At 40.5% G+C, this 18596-nt stretch overlaps 1 protein-coding gene and 1 long non-coding RNA gene across 2 annotated transcripts in view; one reads left to right on the plus strand and one right to left on the minus strand.

The window, feature by feature from the left end:
• Window positions 1-18596, minus strand: part of LOC137770214 (uncharacterized) — a 172506-nt gene that overhangs the window by 8286 nt on the left and 145624 nt on the right. The window lies entirely within an intron of this gene.
• The window catches only part of LOC137770433 (heat shock protein 75 kDa, mitochondrial-like), an 80382-nt gene continuing 68899 nt past the window's right edge, over window positions 7114-18596 (plus strand). Inside the window, 2 exon segments of the mRNA XM_068553134.1 lie at window positions 7114-7214; window positions 7431-7493. Of these exon segments, the coding sequence (XP_068409235.1) occupies window positions 7114-7214; window positions 7431-7493 (164 nt within the window).

Genomic DNA, 18596 nt, shown 5'->3' on the forward strand with positions numbered 1-18596 from the left:
TTTTAAAATTGTTTCAGATAGCTTTAAAGCCAAGGCTGTGGGGACTTCCCTGGTGGTCCAGTGGTTAAGACTTCGCCTTCCATTGCAGGGAGTGCAAGTTCAATCCCTGGTCTGGGAACTAAGATCCCACATGCCTCTCAGCCAAAAAACCAAAAACACAAAACAGAAGCTATACTGTAATAAATTCAATAAAGACTTTAAAAATGGTCCACAACGAAAAAAATCTTTAAAAAAATAAAATTTTTTAAAAATTAAAAAGTAAATCCAAGGCAGTGGCTTTCAAACTCTTTTGACAGCAACTCACAAAAATATATAGAATAATTTTTATCATAAACCAGTATATATATACAAACACAAAACTAATAAAAAAGTTTTATGATACCTTACCCTTATTACATATAGTGCATTCTAATATTATCTATTCCACATTGATTCATTGTTTTTAAGTGATTGTCCAACCCCAAGAATTATTTTATAATCCACTAATGGGTCAAGACCTGCATTTTGAAAAACTCTATTCGAAAACTATAGGTTCCAGCTACGTTAGTCAAAAGTCTGGTGTCAAAATTTTTTAAAGCCTCGTTAAAATGCATCATCAAAAAAAGTATTTACTGAAGGTAACTCAGTCTCCATAAAGAGCATTGTCTTGGGGATTTCTACCATAACTCACCAAATGAATAATAAGCCTATACTTTGCAGAACTGAGATGTGAGCTGAACATTGAGTGAAAATGACATAAAATCAGAGCAGAGTTAGAAAAGGAGGACCATCACCAAATGCAATGTGTGGTTCCTCTGGAAAACACAAAGCAGCTTAGAGTGAGGTGAGGGGAACAAAACAGAAAAAATATATATGCTAATGAAGAAAAGATCAAGCTTGCAACTTCCATCTCCAAGCTTCACAAGTTGCACTTGTACTTTCCAACCCTATGAGACTGAGTAATAGTCAGGATAACTCCGCTAATCATGTGGTCTTGAATATCTCAGCTGATATCATTTAAGTCATTAAAAAGGATAACTGCAAATTAAATTAGTTCACCCTAATTATACAAAAATGAGAAATTCAAATAAGCAAGGTAATGCTCTTTTAAATTAAAATTTTTTTCAATCACTTGGCATCTCAAATCAAAGCAAATGGGTAATGTTACCAATTATATCAATTTGATTCTTAAATTTAAATACATAAACATATGATGAACTGAATTAAAATTTTTATTTGATATGCACTTAACATATTAACATTTGTACTAGGGTAGGGAACCACATTCAAGATGTGAGACAAGGTCATGTCCTTGAAACCCAAAGAAGGTTGCCACAAAATTGCCTTTGTGGGAATCTAGCAACAGAAATGAATCCCAAAATCTGTTAAACAAGTTATCCCACAGGAAAGGTAAGGTAGACCACACTACTAAAGGTAGTACTATAGAAGCCTGTGAAATATTTATCAAGAGAAATATTTGATAAATAATAACAATATTAAGTTTTAGCAAGCAATATGATAATGTGCTAAGCTTCAGCATGGTTGCACTTACAGAGGATTTTCATAAGAAGGAAAGAAATGGAAATTTATTGACTCTGTGTTTTGCCTGGCAACACTAAATACTTTCAAATATACTATAGCATTGGAAACTAGGAATCAGAGATGTTAAATAACTTGCCCTAGGTCACACAGTGATGAATGACAGAATTAGAATTTAAACTCCATCTTCTGATTACAAATCAATATTCTTGTCACATTTATGTCACTTTATCCTGAACCAGTACTAAAAATACAATAGTGCTTAAAATATTTGCTTAAATATTTCCTAAGACTTCTGATCAAGATCAATTCAGATTTCAATTTCATGGCCAATGAGTAATAAAGTGATCCTTAAAAGAAAAAAAACATAAAAAATATACATGCATTCTGGATGGCATTATGAATCTTTCAAACAACTGATGAAAGAATTATCTATTGCTGTATAACAAACCACACTAAAGTATAGTAGCTTAAAATGGTAGTTTATTCTTGTCTCTTATTGTTCCATGGATTGATTGGGATTGGCTGGGGGGTCTCCTAGAAAGTGCAGTCAGATGTTAGCTGGGGTTGCAATCACCTGTGGGTTCAATGGGGCTGGACGTCAAGATGCTTCACTCCTATGGCTGACAGGGGATGCTGGCTATTGTTTGCGGCTACCAACTGGAGGACAGCCCAAATCACGGACAAGCCGTGATTTGCGCTTCTCTCAAAGTGGTGGCTGGGCTTCAAAACGGAGCATTCCAAGAGTAAATGTTCCAAAAGACCCAGGCTTCTTACAACCTAGCCTAAGAAGTCCCAGAAAGTCACTTCCACCGCATTCTAATAGTTGAGCCAGTCACTGGGGCCTAGGAATACAGATTTAGACCCCATCTTTTGATAAGAGAAACAACATGACAAAAAGCGAGGGCAAGGAGACTACCCATCACACCTTAGTCTTTTGCCTCCCATCCTGGCAAGTCTACTTTATCCAGCCGAGTTAAAAGGGGAAATACATAATAAAATTACAATAACATAAATTATTTTGTTGTCTTTTTTCTATTTCTTTGGCTCTATTTCTTTCTCCGGAAACACAGCACTTCTTGAGTGAATGAATGAATAAATGAAAGCCTCTGTCTCTCGTTTTTCCATTCTACTCTTTTTTTCCCTTTCTTTCCTGCTTTCTAACTGAAAATAAAAGGTAAATATATATATTTAAATATACGTATATATTTAAAGCACCAACATGTTCTGATTAGTTAGTGAATCATATGGTTAATTTCTACCCATATCGCCCATTTGATATCTGCCTGACTCAGTCATCATCCTATATAGGAAGGTAGTAAGAGAATTTTTTTTAATGCAGGCAAAGAAAAGAGAGAAAAAATGGTAAAGAAAAAGCAGGATCAAGAGAAGAAGGAAAATATAAATGGGAAGGGAAATAAATAAAGGAGAGTGAGCAGGATTAAGCCCAAGTGGCTGAAAAGACAGAGAAAGAAGCCAAATTCTACCCCTTATAATGTTGCACCTACCCACTGCCTCCATCACCAGCCTAGTCCAACCTTATTTCCTAATGCCTGAATTATTGCTATATTATTTTACCTAATCTCCCTGCCTAGAGTCTTTATTCCCTTAGAAACACTGTTTTCCTCATGGTGCTCTCAATTAAAAACAAACACTAAATGACTTCTGAAGGATAAAGTCCAATATAAGCATTTTAAGGATTGTCATAATCTGACCTAATTTTTCTTGCCAATATCGTTTCTCAAGTCTCCCCTGCATGAAACTATTGATTCAGCCAAAGCAGTCTACTCACTGTATCCAAACACACAGAAGAATGAGACTAGATCTCACTATTTATTACATCATGAAAAATATAAAATCTGAATCAAGGAAAATAATTAATTCACAAAGCAGTGTGGCAAAATTGTAAGTTTATATTAGAGCACTTATAGTCCAGTTCATCTACAAATACAGCCTTCTCATTGTTGTCTTCTGTCCTGTGCTCTAGCTAATCCTCTCACCAGGAGCTTTCTCTGTTGCCCTCAACCTTCCCAAATCTTATCTAACCAGGACCCACTAGAAAAACTCTTCTTCATGGAAACTGACATTAGCTGATTAATTTGGAAGTGTGATTAGCAAGATTATTCTGAACCCAAAGTACGTGTTAATAGTACAGCATCTGATTTGATTGTCCATGGACTCCAAATTCCATCTCAGTTTCTACTCTGTAGATTTGTTTAGCATACAGTGGTTTACAGGACAATTTCACCCCAGTCTGATAGATAATTCAACCAGCATCTAATCATTTGTACAAATTTGATTTGCAATAATTACAAACAGCAATTACAGAAACAGTTAAAAACACCATTGCTAATATTATAACTCTTTGGGAGCCCTACATAAATGGGATTTCTTAAAAATAGGATATTTGAAGGTAATGATGGGTATATACATGATAAAACAGATTTTGTGGTGAAAGAAGTTTATTGTCAAGTATAATTAAAGTGTAGACACCATTTTAAAAGTACAGATTTAGGGGGCAAGGGAAGAGACCTTTTGAAGCAAAGTAGAAATTAGGAATAATTACTGTGATGATCATGGAATGTCAACCTCCATTTCGTCAAGATGAGCTCAGTATCCTTCAAAGTTCCATTGAGTCCAGGAAAGCATTTGTGTAAGACCAAAGGCAGCTTTGGGAAGAATACCTTTGAAGTATAAAGGAGTAGAGTGACTGGCAACAGCCAACATAAAAATGGACTAAACAGTAAACGTCTTTTATATGTGGAATCTAAGAAATAAAACAAACAAATGAATATAACAAAATGGAAACAGACTCACAGATCTAGAGAACAAACAAGTGGTTACCAGTGGGGAGAGAGAAGTGGGGAGAGGCAAGATAAGGGTAGGGGATTAAGAGGTACAAACTACTATGTATGAAATCGTACACTTCTGAATCTTATTTAAAAAATTAGTTTTCTTTTTCATACCCAACAATGAATGTGCATGCAAATTGCTATTTTTCTTTTTTAATCTTTTTTGATTCAAAATTGGGTAAAACTAAACTTTTTAGGGAAATTTGTAAAGATGGTAAAATTATAAAGAAAAGTAAAATGTTATTATATCAGACAGGAGAGTGGAGGCTTCTGGGGTGATATCAAAGTTGTATTACTTGACATGGGTGGTATTTCTGCAGGTGCTCACTTCATTCAATTCATTTATCTTTTATGCATTTTGAAGATGCAATATAAAAAATCCAATGTTCAAATTCTACAGTCCATTAACTTGGAGGTGTCAATTACTGCCCTACCCAGTGCTTTGCTCTCATTCCCTTTTGCCCAGATGAAGCTGGTTGTGCATTAAGAGATGACATCTTGTTTTCTAGAAGAAATAGTGAAACTGGTCTGGCCCTCGGTAATATTTCAAAACAGTCTTTTTGTAAATGGGCATGAGAAGATGTCCTTCTTAAGCCAAGGACGAAGTCTTATATTTTGTATTATTTAAAGTACCTGATACAGTGCTACACAACTAGTATGCATTCATTCATTCATTTGACAGATATTTACTGACTTACCTATCAATGGACTCTCTGGAAAACCACAGCCGTTTACCAACTAATCTGGTAAAATGGCATGTGATAAGTGCTATAAAGACACTCAAGATTCAGCAATTTCTCCTGGCTATCAAATTTATTTTGGCTAATGGATATCACTTACTTTCACTCCCATTTAAGTCTTACAAAGGGATACTAGAGGAGGATCAGCCAGTTAGAAGGTGGAGACTTAATAAAAACTGAAATAGAAAGAGTCAGAGACAGGAGGGGAAAAAAAAAGCGCAGAGGAATAAGTAGGCAGAAATTGTACAACCAGCAAGGCCTCAGGGCCCTGCACAGTTTGAGTTGAGCCAGATATTCTTCCTGTTTCCTTGCTTGATCTCTCCTCTTGCCCATGTCCCCAGTCTGGAGGAGTTAAGCCCAGCACGGATGCCACTGAGACAGGTCAAAGCAGGGAAAGGTCCTGGGATCAAAACTTGGCTGAGTAGGGTGAAAAGTTTTGAGCAGCCAAAAGCAGAAAGAGCCAGAAGATAAACATAACCCATTTTCGAAGGAGTGCCAAAGGTGAAAAGCAGGAAAGACAAAATTACTCATCAAGTCCAAAGGGGTGAGCACAGAGCCAGAAACTGGGGGGAGAAGGGAGTTAAGAAAGTCAAGTGTCAGGTAAAAGCAGAAACAGAGACTTAAAAATAAATAAATAAAGTGAAATAAAGGATCCAAGACAATAATTGGGAACCATTACTTGGAGTTTGACACTAGATTTGATTGAGTACAAGTTAGCTTAATTTAAAAGCATATGATCTGAGCAGGTACCTTTCCTCCTTCTGACTTTATCTCCCACCTTATTGCCAATCCATTATCAACAAGGCATTTAAAATATTTACCAAACAAAATCTGGAAGCCATTTAGGCAGTCCTGCTAATGAACCAACTTAATTCAGACTGATTTGGCCATGAAGATGACCATATCTACTGAGGACAGCTCTCCCCAGATTCCTCCATTGACTAGTTTGAGAAACAAAGCACTTGAAGAAATGGTATATGTAAATAAGTGAGTTTAGGTTCAAGCAGCCTGAGATGCTGGTGGTTGGAAATGCCTTACTCGTGTGCAGAAAATTTCCTGAGCACTTACTATGCCCCATGCAGCATGTCCACCCAAAGTTCTTTAGATATAATATTCCAGTGTGTTTAACGTTTAAAATTTTCTCCATTTGGTTAAAACCAATGAGATTTTTGTGAGGCGCTTGATCCTTTCCCACCCCAATTTAAACCATAATTTTGTGAAGACTAGGATTATCTTGCTATATTCTTTTTAACCTCCCTAATTTCTAGTCAAGCCTCAAAAAATGAAGTATACACTGGGGGCTCTTAGCACCCCAGAGATCACCTCCATTCTACTTGTCCAAAGGTGGGGGTGACTTGCTCAGTCAATATGAAGCAAAGTGTTTAGTATCAGCCTTAAAATAAGTGGTTTCTTTTTTTACTGTCTTCTTTTTTTTTTTTTTTTGCTGTTTTCCTGCTTTTCAGAGAAGCAGTAACAATAATTTAAACTTTTCCACTATGTGACCTACACTCCACAGACACTGTATAACAGCCAAGCCAGTGCTTAACAAAGGACTTGGGTGAGCGTGGGTATACATGTGTGTGTGTGTGCTTGTGTGTGTGTGTGCACTTCACACAATGTTGTATGCCAATATGAGGTGGGAGACAAAAGAAAGTTCAGGCACATGCACATTTATATTAAAGAGATGATAGGACCCACAAAAAAAGAACTTTTCTGGATATTAATGTTATATTTTGGAGAGAGGTTTGCAGGGAAGGAAGAGGTGCAGCTAGGGGAGTGGATTCCCATCTCTAATTACGTAGGGAGGCTCTGGTAAGAAGACAACTGAAGCCTTTCCCGGAACTGGGATCTTTCATTCGAGAAAGGAAAAAATGCAACACTCATTCCCCGCCTCCTTCCCTCCCTCCCTCCCCGCTTCCTTGGTGCCCTTCCAAGGTAGGGCCCCTTGGTGCTGGCTTCTCAGTCCTCGCCCCGGGGAGGCTTGCCAAGGCCAGGAGGGCCAGATGGGGCTGCTGGCAGACAGGCTGCTGATCCGGCTCTTTCTCATCCCACTTTCCGTCTGCCGGTGCTTTTGGTGGTGGTGGCACTGCCTCACCCTGACGAGGTTAGAATTACCACTCTGCAGTGGGTGGTGTGTGTACCAGCAAGCTTCCTGTTACATTCACCAGCTACCCTCTACCTGCTCTGGGCTGGAATGTGCCATTACCTCGCTACTCCCATTTTACACTTCACACACCAGCTTTCTCTCAAGACAGTTATTTGATCACTAACCACTCTGAATATCATGATCCTTGGCTCATTTATTTTTTCTGTTTTAAAGGATGGTGCTGGGGGACGCAGGGAGCGGCCACATCGAGTTCCACATTCGCCAAGGCATCCGAGTGTGAGCTGCCTATCACAGTGCTGACTTCAATGAAAGGTTATTACTGTGATCACTATTTAGCATTTACATAGCTCCTCACAATTGTTTACCCATTATTCCTCAGAGCAACCCCTGTCAAGGTGATCAGTATTAGCAACCCCCATGGTAGAGGCAATAAATCAGGGCTCCTGGAGAGGATTTTAGGAATATCCACAAAAGGACACAAAATGAATAACCACAGAACTGGTGGGGCCTGGCCCTCCCTCTAGCATTGAACTTGATGAGTTCACTTATTCCATCATTCTGTTTAGCAGACCTACACAGGGTGGGCTCCTCTGGTAGGATACAGCTCAAATATCCTGAAAGGCCTTCCCTGGCTACCCTATCTAAAATAGCATGGCCTCCCCAAGGCACTCACTATCACATTCTGGTGTTTATGGACTTCATAAAAGTCCATTAACAGAAGTTATCTGATTTGTCTACTTATGTTCTTGGTTATTGTGTGTCTTTGCCATTCAAAAAGGCCATCTCCATGACAGTAGCAGTCTTGCCTGGGTTGTTCATTGCTGTATCCATCCCCTTTGTTGAAAGTACCTGGCATACAGTAGGTGCTCAATAGTGCCTGTAGAGTGAATGACAACGACAAGAGTCCTGTAAATACTGCTACTCATGCATCATTTCCCGTGCTTTTTCACCTCTTCCTGGACTTCTGCATATAATCACATATACAGTCCGTTATTCTTAATTACCCTGGCACTAATGATCTAGTCTGTGGATGGCCCAGGTCCTTGCCTGCCTCTCCTTCTTGGGTTCCTTTCCTCTGGAGATTCCTCCAAATCTTTCAGTCATTTCTCATCTTTAGTTGAGAGGGGTCAAGAAGACAGTAGAGCAATCAAAGTTCTACTAGACAATTTTACTAGTTCTAATAGCTTTGGAAAGGTACAAAGTTGAAATTATTGAATCGAAGGTTTCTTTTTTACCTGATTTGTGGATTAAAAAAAAAAAATCCATCTGTGTTATATGTGCAATACAGTGAAAAGTGCTTTGAAGAAGTTAAAAGCACTATATAAATGTAAGATATAATTATGTATGCATGTAGTCCCATTAACCTTGGTAATTGAGAGTTGGTTATATACTTAAGGCTTAATTAGTTTTTTTAAATTAATTTATTTTATTATTGGCTGCATTGGGTCTTCATTGCTGCGTGCAGGCTTTTCTCTAGTTGCGGCGAGCGGGGGCTACTCTTCGTTGCGGTGCGCGGGCTTCTCATTGTGGCAGCTTCTCTTGTTGTGGAGCATGGGCGCTAGGCGTGCAGGGTTCGTAGTTGTGGCACTCGGGTTCAGTAGTTGTGGCTCACGGGCTCTAGAGCACAGGCTCAGTAGTTGTGGCGCACAGGCTTAGTTGCTCCCGCCGCATGTGGGATCTTCCAGGACCAGGGGTCGAACCCCTGTATTGGCCACCAGGGAAGCCCAAGGTTTAATTAGTTTTGATAGAAGAGTAGCTCACTCTTTTCTGATGGGTAGGACCAGGGAAGCTCTTAGAAAATGTGGCTTTGGTTGATTTTTTTTCAACCATTAAATCAAGATAAAGCTTGAAATCCCTTCAAAGCCTAACAGGTTGGCAGTAATGCTGATTTCTCATCAACAGGTAAGAATAGACAAGTGGTACGAAGCATTTATACTTTCTTGCTTCAAATTTCAGACGATGAGAATACAATTCCCCCTAAAAAATCTTAGGCTGATCTTGAAAGAAAGACCCTCTGGATAATCTAAAAATGGAGTTTTCTATTTAAAGGTTGTTCTTAATGTTCTTTACAGTGCTATGTGCAACCAGAAAATGGTTTGCCTTTTTGTTTTAAATACACCAAATCAATGGAATACCTTGTATTTGATAACATGTGCTGTTGCATTGGGCCTCACTACAACTCTGTCCATAGATATTATTACTTTATAGATGAAAAAAATGGAAGCAAAGCCATTAAATGCTTTCCCAAGTCTTAGAAGAAGTCACTAAGAAGACTGATCTGACTCAAGTCTCCTGACTCCAGTTTAATATTCTCCACAATAATATTAGGAAACCACATTGGAAAGGAAAGACTCATTCCTAGTACTGCTGTCATAGCACCAAGCTTCAAAGGTCAGGTAAATGTTTTACTTTATGGTTAAACTGGCCACATTTACTCAGTGTGTACTATATCACAGGCCCTGTGCTGTGCCCTGGTAGGTTGTGGAGAAAGTAAAAGACAGGTTAGATTTCCCTGGTTGTTACAACCTAGTTGGGATGGGAAACACACACATACAAACCTTGTTGTGATACAAGGGAAGGGTGCGCATGCACCAGGAGAGATGCAAAGTTCTACAGGAGCAGAGAAAGGGCAGTATCTGAAAACATTCCACAAAAAAAATCATCTTTCATTCCAAGATGAACTTGGCACGAAATCAAGATTTAATTGAGGATATACTGAGAAGAATGAAGAGGGGAATGGGGTGTCTACCAAGTTTTACCTACTGAATTTTGTCTATAAAATTTCATCTAGGGATCCGGTGGAGAAGATGGCGGAAGAGTAAGACGCGGAGATCACATTCCTTCCCACAGATACAGTAGAAATACATCTACACGTGGAACTGCTCCTACAGAACACCCACTGAACGCTGGCAGAAAACGTCAGACCTCCCAAAAGGCAAGAAACTCCCCCCGTACTTGGGTAGGGCAAAAGAAAAAAGAAATAACAGAGACAAAAGAATAGGGACGGGCCCTGCACCAGTGGGAGGGAGCCGTGAAGGAGGAAAGGTGTCCACACACTAGGAAGCCCCTTTGCGGGCGGAGACTGCGGGTGGCAGAGGGGGGAAGCTTCGGAGCCACGGAGGAGAGCGCAGCCACAGGGGTGCGGAGGGCAAAGCGGAGAGATTCCCGCACGGAGGATCAGTGCCGACCAGCACTCACCAGCCCCAGAGGCTTGTCTGCTCAGCCGCCGGGGCGGGCGGGGCTGGGAGCTGAGGCTCAGGCTTCGGTCGGATCGCAGGGAGAGGACTGGGGTTGGCAGCGTGAACACAGCCTGAAGGGGTTAGCGCACCACAGCTAGCCGGGAGGGAGTCCGGGAAAAAGTCTGCAGCTGCCGAAGAGGCAAGAGACTTTTTCTTCCCTCTTTGTTTCCTGGTGCGCGAGGAGAGGGGATTCAGAGCGCCGCCTAAATGAACTTCAGAGACGGGAGCGAGCCGCGGCTATCAGCGCGGACCCCACAGCAACAGGGGCGCAGAGGGAAAAACGGAGAGATTCCCGCACAGAGGCTCGGCGCCGAGCAGCACTCAGCAGCCCGAGAGGCTTGTCTGCTCACCCGCCGGGGCGGGCGGGGCTGGGAGCTGAGGCTCGGGCTTCGGTAGGATCGCAGGGAGAGGACTAGGGTTGTTGGCGTGAACACAGCCCGAAGGGGTTAGCGCATCACAGCTGGCTGGGAGGGAGACCGGGAAAAAGTCTGCAGCTGCCGAAGAGGCAAGAGACTTTTTCTTGCCTCTTTGTTTTGCGGCGCGCAAGGAGAGGGGATTCAGAGCGCCACCTAAACGAACTCCAGAGACGGGCGCGAGCTGCGGCTATCAGCGCGGACCCCAGAGACGGGCGTGAGACGCTGGGGCTGCTGCTGCCACCTCCAAAAAGCCTGTGTGTGAGCACAGGTCACTCCCCACACTGCCCCTCCCGGGAGCCGGTGCAGCCCGTCACGGCCAGGGTCCCGTGATCCAGGGACAACTTCCCCGGGAGAACGCACGGCGTGCCTCAGGCTGGTGCAACGTCACGCCGGCCTCTGACGCCACAGGTTCGCCCCGCATCCGGACCCCTCCCTCCCCGCAGCCTGAGTGAGCCAGAGCCCCCGAAGCAGCTGCTCCTTTAACCCCGTCCTGTCTGGGCGGGGAACAGACGCCCTCAGGCGACCTACACGCAGAGGCGGGTCCAAATCCAAAGCTGATCCCCAGGAGCTGTGCGAACAGAGAAGAGAAGGGGAAATCTCTCCCAGCAGCCTCAGAAGCAGCAGATTAAAACTCCACAAACAACTTGATGTGATGCATCTGTTGAATACCTGAATAGACAACAAATCATCCCAAATTCAGGAGGTGGACTTTGGGAGCAGGATATATTAATTTTTCCCCTTTTCCTTTTTTTGTGAGTGTATATGTATATGCTTCTGGGTGAGATTTTGTCTGTATAGCTTTGCTTTATAATAGCTTTATTTTACTTCACTATATTATAGCCTCTTTCTTTCTTTCTTTCTTTCTATTTTTTCTCCCTTTTACTCTGAGCCGTGTGGACGAAAGGCTCTTGGTGCTCCAGCCAGGCATCAGGGCCGTACCTCTGAGGTGGGAGAGCCAACTTCAGGACACTGGTCCACAAGAGACCTCCCAGCTCCACGTAATACCAAACGGCAAAAATCTCTCAGAGATCTCCATCTCAACATCAAGACCCAGCATCACTCAATGACCAGCAAGCTACAGTGCTGGACACCCTATGCCAAACAACTAGCAAGACAGGAACACAGCCCCATCCATTAGCAGAGAAGCTGCCTAAAATCATAGTAAGGCCACAGACACCCCAAAATACACCACCAGATGTGGATGTGCCCACCAGATGGACAAGATCCAGCCTCATCCACCAGAACTCAGGCACTAGTTCCCTCCACCAGGAAGCCTACACAACCCACTGAACCAACCTTAGCCACTGGGGACAGATACCAAAAACAACGGGAACTACGAACCTGCAGCCTGTGTAAAGGAGACCCCAAACACAGTAAGATAAGCAAAATGAGACGACAGAAAAACACACAGCAGATGAAGGAGCAGGGTCAAAACACACCAGACTTCACAAATGAAGAGGAAATAGGTAGTCTACCTGAAAAAGAATTCAGAATAATGATAGTAAGGATGATCCAAAATCTGGGAAATAGAATAGACAAAATGCAAGAAACATTTAACAAGGACGTAGAAGAACTAAAGAGGAACCAAGCAACGATGAAAAACACAATAAATGAAATTAAAAATACTCTAGATGGGATCAATAGCAGAATAACTGAGGCAGAAGAAAGGATAAGTGACCTGGAAGATAAAATGGTGGAAATAACTACTGCAGAGCAGGATAAAGAAAAAAGAATGAAAAGAACTGAGGACAGTCTCAGAGACCTCTGGGACAACATTAAATGCACCAACATTCGAATTATAGGGGTCCCAGAAGAAGAAGAGAAAAAAAGAAAGGGACTGAGAAAATATTTGAAGAGATTATAGTTGAAAACTTCCCTAATATGGGAAAGGAAATAGTTAAACAAGTCCTGGAAGCACAGAGAGTCCCATACAGGATAAACCCAAGGAGAAACACGCCAAGACACATATTAATCAAACTGTCAAAAATTAAATATAAGGAAAACATATTAAAAGCAGCAAGGGAAAAACAACAAATAACACACAAGGGAATCCCCATAAGGTTAACATCTGATCTTTCAGCAGAAACTCTGCAAGCCAGAAGGGAGTGGCAGGATATACTTAACGTGATGAAGGAGAAAAACCTACAACCAAGATTACTCTACCCAGCAAGGATCTCATTCAGATGTGATGGAGAAATTAAAACCTTTACAGACAAGCAAAAGCTGAGAGAGTTCAGCACCACCAAACCAGCTTTACAACAAATGCTAAAGGAACTTCTCTAGGCAAGAAACACAAGAGAAGGAAAACACCTACAATAACAAACCCAAAACATTTAAGAAAATGGGAATAGGAACATACATATCGATAATTACCTTGAATGTAAATGGATTAAATGCTCCCACCAAAAGACACAGGCTGGCTGAATGGATACAAAAACAAGACCCATATATATGCTGTCTACAAGAGACCCACTTCAGACCTAGAGACACATACAGACTGAAAGTGAGGGGATGGAAAAAGATATTCCATGCAAATGGAAATCAAAAGAAAGCTGGAGTAACAATTCTCATATCAGACAAAATGGACTTTAAAATAAAGACTATTACAAGAGACAAAGAAGGACACTATATAATGATCAAGGGATCGATCCAAGAGGAAGGTATAACAACTGTAAATATTTATGCACCCAACATAGGAGCACCTCAATACATAAGGCAAATACTAACAGCCATAAAAGGGGAAATCAACAGCAACACAATCATAGTAGGGGACTTTAACACCCCACTTTCACCAATGGACAGATCATCCAAAATGAAAATAAATAAGGAAACACAAGCTTTAAATGATACATTAAACAAGATGGACTTAATTGATATTTATAGGACATTCCACCCGAAAACAACAGAATACACATTTTTCTCAAGTGCTCATGGAACATTCTCCAGGATAGATCATATCTTGGGTCACAAATCAAGCCTTGGTAAATTTAAGAAAATTGAAATCGTAGCAAGTATCTTTTCCGACCACAACGCTATGAGACTAGATATCAATTACAGGAAAAGATCTGTAAAAAATACAAACACATGGAGGCTACACAATACACTACATAATAACGAAGTGATCACTGAAGAAATCAAAGGGGAAATCAAAAAATACCTAGAAACAAATGACAATGGAGATACGACGACCCAAAACCTATGGGACGCAGCAAAAGCAGTGTTAAGAGGGAAGTTTATAGCAATACAAGCCTACCTCAAGAAACAGGAAACATCTCGAATAAACAACCTAACCTTGCACCTAAAGCAATTAGAGAAAGAAGAACAAAAAAAACCCCAAAGCCAGCAGAAGGAAAGAAATCATAAAGATTAGGTCAGAAATAAATGAAAAAGAAATGAAGGAAACAATAGCAAAAATCAATGAAACTAAAAGCTGGTTCTTTGAGAAGATAAACAAAATTGATAAACCATTAGCCAGACTCATCAAGAGAAAAAGGGAGAAGACTCAGATGAATAGAATTAGAAATGAAAAAGGAGAAGTAACCACTGACACTGCAGAAATACAAAAGATCATGAGAGATTACTACAAGCAACTCTATGCCAATAAAATGGACAACCTGGAAGAAATGGACAGATTCTTAGAAATGCACAAACTGCCGAGACTGAACCAGGAAGAAATAGAAAATATGAACAGACCAATCACAAGCACTGAAATTGAAACTGTGATTAAAAACCTTCCAACAAACAAAAGCCCAGGACCAGATGGCTTCACAGGTGAATTCTATCAAACATTTAGAGAACAGCTAACACCTATCCTTCTCAAACTCTTCCAAAATATTGCAGAGGGAGGAACACTCCCCAACTCATTCTACGAGGCCACCATCACCCTGATACCAAAACCAGACAAAGATGTCACAAAGAAAGAAAACTACAGGCCAATATCACTGATGAACATAGATGCAAAAATCCTCAACAAAATACTAGCAAACAGAATCCAACAGCACATTAAAAGGATCATACACCATGATCAAGTGGGGTTTATCCCAGGAATGCAAGGATTCTTCAATATACGCAAATCAATCAATGTGATACACCATATTAACAAATTGAAGGAGAAAAACCATATGATCATCTCAACAGATGCAGAGAAAGCTTTCGACAAAATTCAACACCCATTTATGATAAAAGCCCTGCAGAAAGTAGGCATAGGGGGAACTTTCCTCAACATAATAAAGGCCATATATGACAAACCCACAGCCAACATTGTCCTCAATGGTGAAAAACTGAAACCATTTCCACTAAGATCAGGAACAAGACAAGGTTGCCCACTCTCACCACTATTATTCAACATAGTTTTGGAAGTGTTAGCCACAGCAATCAGAGAAGACAAAGAAATAAAAGGAATCCAAATCGGAAAAGAAGAAGTAAAGCTGTCACTATTTGCAGATGACATGATACTATACACAGAGAATCCTAAAGATGCTACCAGAAAACTCCTAGAGCTAATCAATGAATTTGGTAAAGTAGCAGGATACAAAATTAATGCACAGAAATCTCTCGCATTTCTATACACTAATGACGAAAAATCTGAAAGTGAAATTAAGAAAACACTCCCGTTTACCATTGCAACAAAAAGAATAAAATATCTAGGAATAAACCTACCTAAGGAGACAAAAGACCTGTATGCAGAAAATTATAAGACACTGATGAAAGAAATTAAAGATGATACAAATAGATGGAGAGATATACCATGTTCCTGGATTGGAAGAATCAACATTGTGAAAATGACTCTACTACCCAAAGCAATCTACAGATTCAATGCAATCCCTATCAAACTACCACTGGCATTTTTCACAGAACTAGAACAAAAAATTTCACAATTTGTATGGAAACACAAAAGACCCCGAATAGCCAAAGCAATCTTGAGAACGAAAAATGGACCTGGGGGAATCAGGCTCCCTGACTTCAGACTCTACTACAAAGCTTCAGTAATCAAGACAGTTTGGTACTGGCACAAAAACAGAAATATAGATCAATGGAACAGGATAGAAAGCCCAGAGATAAACCCACACACATATGGTCACCTTATCTTTGATAAAGGAGGCAAGCATATACAGTGGAGAAAAGACAGCCTCTTCAATAAGTGGTGCTGGGAAAATTGGACAGGTACATGTAAAAGTATGAAATTAGAACACTCCCTGACACCATGCACAAAAATAAACTCAAAATGGATTAAAGACCTAAGTGTAAGGGCAGACACTATCAAACTCTTAGAGGAAAACATAGGCAGAACACTCTATGACATACATCACAGCAAGACTCTTTTTGACCCAGCTCCCAGAGAAATGGAAATAAGAACACAAATAAACAAATGGGACCTAATGAAACTTAAAAGCTTTTGCACAGCAAAGGAAACCATAAACAAGACCAAAAGACAACCCTCAGAATGGGAGAAAATATTTGCAAATGAAGCAACTGACAAAGGATTAATCTCCAAGATTTACAAGCAGCTCATGCAGCTCAATAACAAAAAAACCAACAACCCAATCCAAAAATGGGCAGAAGACCTAAATAGACATTTCTCCAAAGAAGATATACAGATGGCCTACAGACACATGAAAGAATGCTCAACATCATTAATCATTAGAGAAATGCAAATCAAAACTACAATGAGATATCATCTCACACCGGTCAGAATGGCCATCATCAAAAAATCTACAAACAATCAATGCTGGGGAGGGTGTGGAGGAAAGGGAACACTCTTGCACTGTTGGTGGGAATGTAAATTGATACAGCCACTATGGAGAACAGTATGGAGGTTCCGTAAAAAACTACAAATAGAACTACCATACGACCCAGCAATCCCACTACTGGGCATATACCCTGAGAAAACCATAGGTCAAAAAGAGTCATGTACCAAAATGTTCATTGCAGCTCTGTTTACAATAGCCAGGTCATGGAAGCAACGTAAATGCCCATCGACAGATGAATGGATAAAGAAGATGTGGCACATATATACAATGGAATATTACTCAGCCATAAAAAGAAATGAAATGGAGGTATTTGTAATGAGGTGGATGGAGTTAGAGCCTGTCATACAGAGTGAAGTAAGTCAGAAAGAGAAAAACAAATACAGTATGCTAACACATATATACGGAATCTAAGGAAAAAAAAAAAAAAAAAAGGCCATGAAGAACCTAGTGGCAAGACGGGAATACACAGACCTACTAGAGAATGGACTTGAGGATGTGGGGAGGGGGAGGGGTGAGATGTGACAGGGTGAGAGAGTGGCATGGACATATATACACTACCAAATGTAAAATAGATAGCTAGTGGGAAGCAGCCGCATAGCACAGGGAGATCAGCTCTGTGCTTTGTGACCACCTAGAGGGGTGGGATGGGGAGGGTGGGAGGGAGGGAGATGCAAGAGGGAAGAGAAATGGGAACATATTGTATATGTATAACTGATTCACTTTGTTATAAAGCAGAAGCTAACACACCATTGTAAGGCAATTATACTTCAACAAAGATGTTTAAAATAAATAAAATAAAATAAAATGTCTAAAAAAAAAAAAAATTTCATCTATTCAAATTGTATCTACCATGGCAAGATAGTATTTTAAAATTACTTTTAAATAGAATATTTAATATTAAATATTTTCAAATTACCTTTAATAGATAATATTTCTAAATTACTTTTAAATAGAAGTAGTTGCATATTAGTTATGTAAATAGAAGTAAACGCAAGAAGAACTAAAATAGAAATGGCTAAAGTGGCCTTCCCTGGGGAATGGAATTGGGAGGATAGAAGGACTGGGGTTGCGAGGTGGGGTAGGGCTTGTCATGTTTCTTTATAAATCCTTCAAAACTATTTGATTTTAAAGTCACAGGTATGAATTACTTCGATAAATATTAATTTTTAAATGGCCTTCAAAGAATGAGTAAGGTTTCTATAAGGAGAGGGAAGAGAGGGGGGCATTCCTAGCAGAGGAGCCAGCATTGACAGAGAGAGAAGGCCGGAGAGCAGAGGCAAGAGGGAGTAATCCATTTGGATAGTGTGGGTACACCTATACCTGCATGGATCGGGAAACAGAAGCTGTTGCTCTATTGTAGAAGGACATACAAACACATGGTTACACGGTCGCTGACAAGGAAGACAATAAAGGGTGTTGAACAAAGAGGTGACATGCTCAGAACTGAGCTTTATATCAGCAGTGGTTCTCACATTTGAGATTATGTGCTTGTTAAAATTGCTGGGTCCCATGGCCAGTTTCTTCTTGAGTAGGTCCAGGGTGAGGCCCAAGGATTTTTATTTCTAATAGTAAGTTCCCAGACAATGCTAATGCTGCTGGTCTGGGAACCACCATTTGAGAACCAGTAACAGAGTAATCTAGCAACAAGAAGTCAAGACTAGAGTAGTATGAAAATGAAGGTAAAGAGACTATTCCGACAGGACAGACCAGAAGAAATGCAGCCCTGACTAGGAAGCTGATGGTGGGAAAGTACAGACCAGCAATCAAGAGAACAGATCAACTGCTTCAAAGGACAGGGGAACCACTGGGCCTGTTCTGGGTCATTTCAAATCACAAATCATTGGTAAATCTCCAGTGCCTATGCCAGGTATACAAGAAGCGCTTGGAATTGGTTTTTAAAATAGAAATCCTGTCTAGAAATTAAGGTGTGAGTTTTACCTTACTTTCCCTTCCTCCCACATCAATAACCTCATT

This window comes from Eschrichtius robustus, chromosome 10 (genome assembly GCF_028021215.1).
Source record: "Eschrichtius robustus isolate mEscRob2 chromosome 10, mEscRob2.pri, whole genome shotgun sequence".
NCBI lineage: Eukaryota > Metazoa > Chordata > Mammalia > Artiodactyla > Eschrichtiidae > Eschrichtius > Eschrichtius robustus.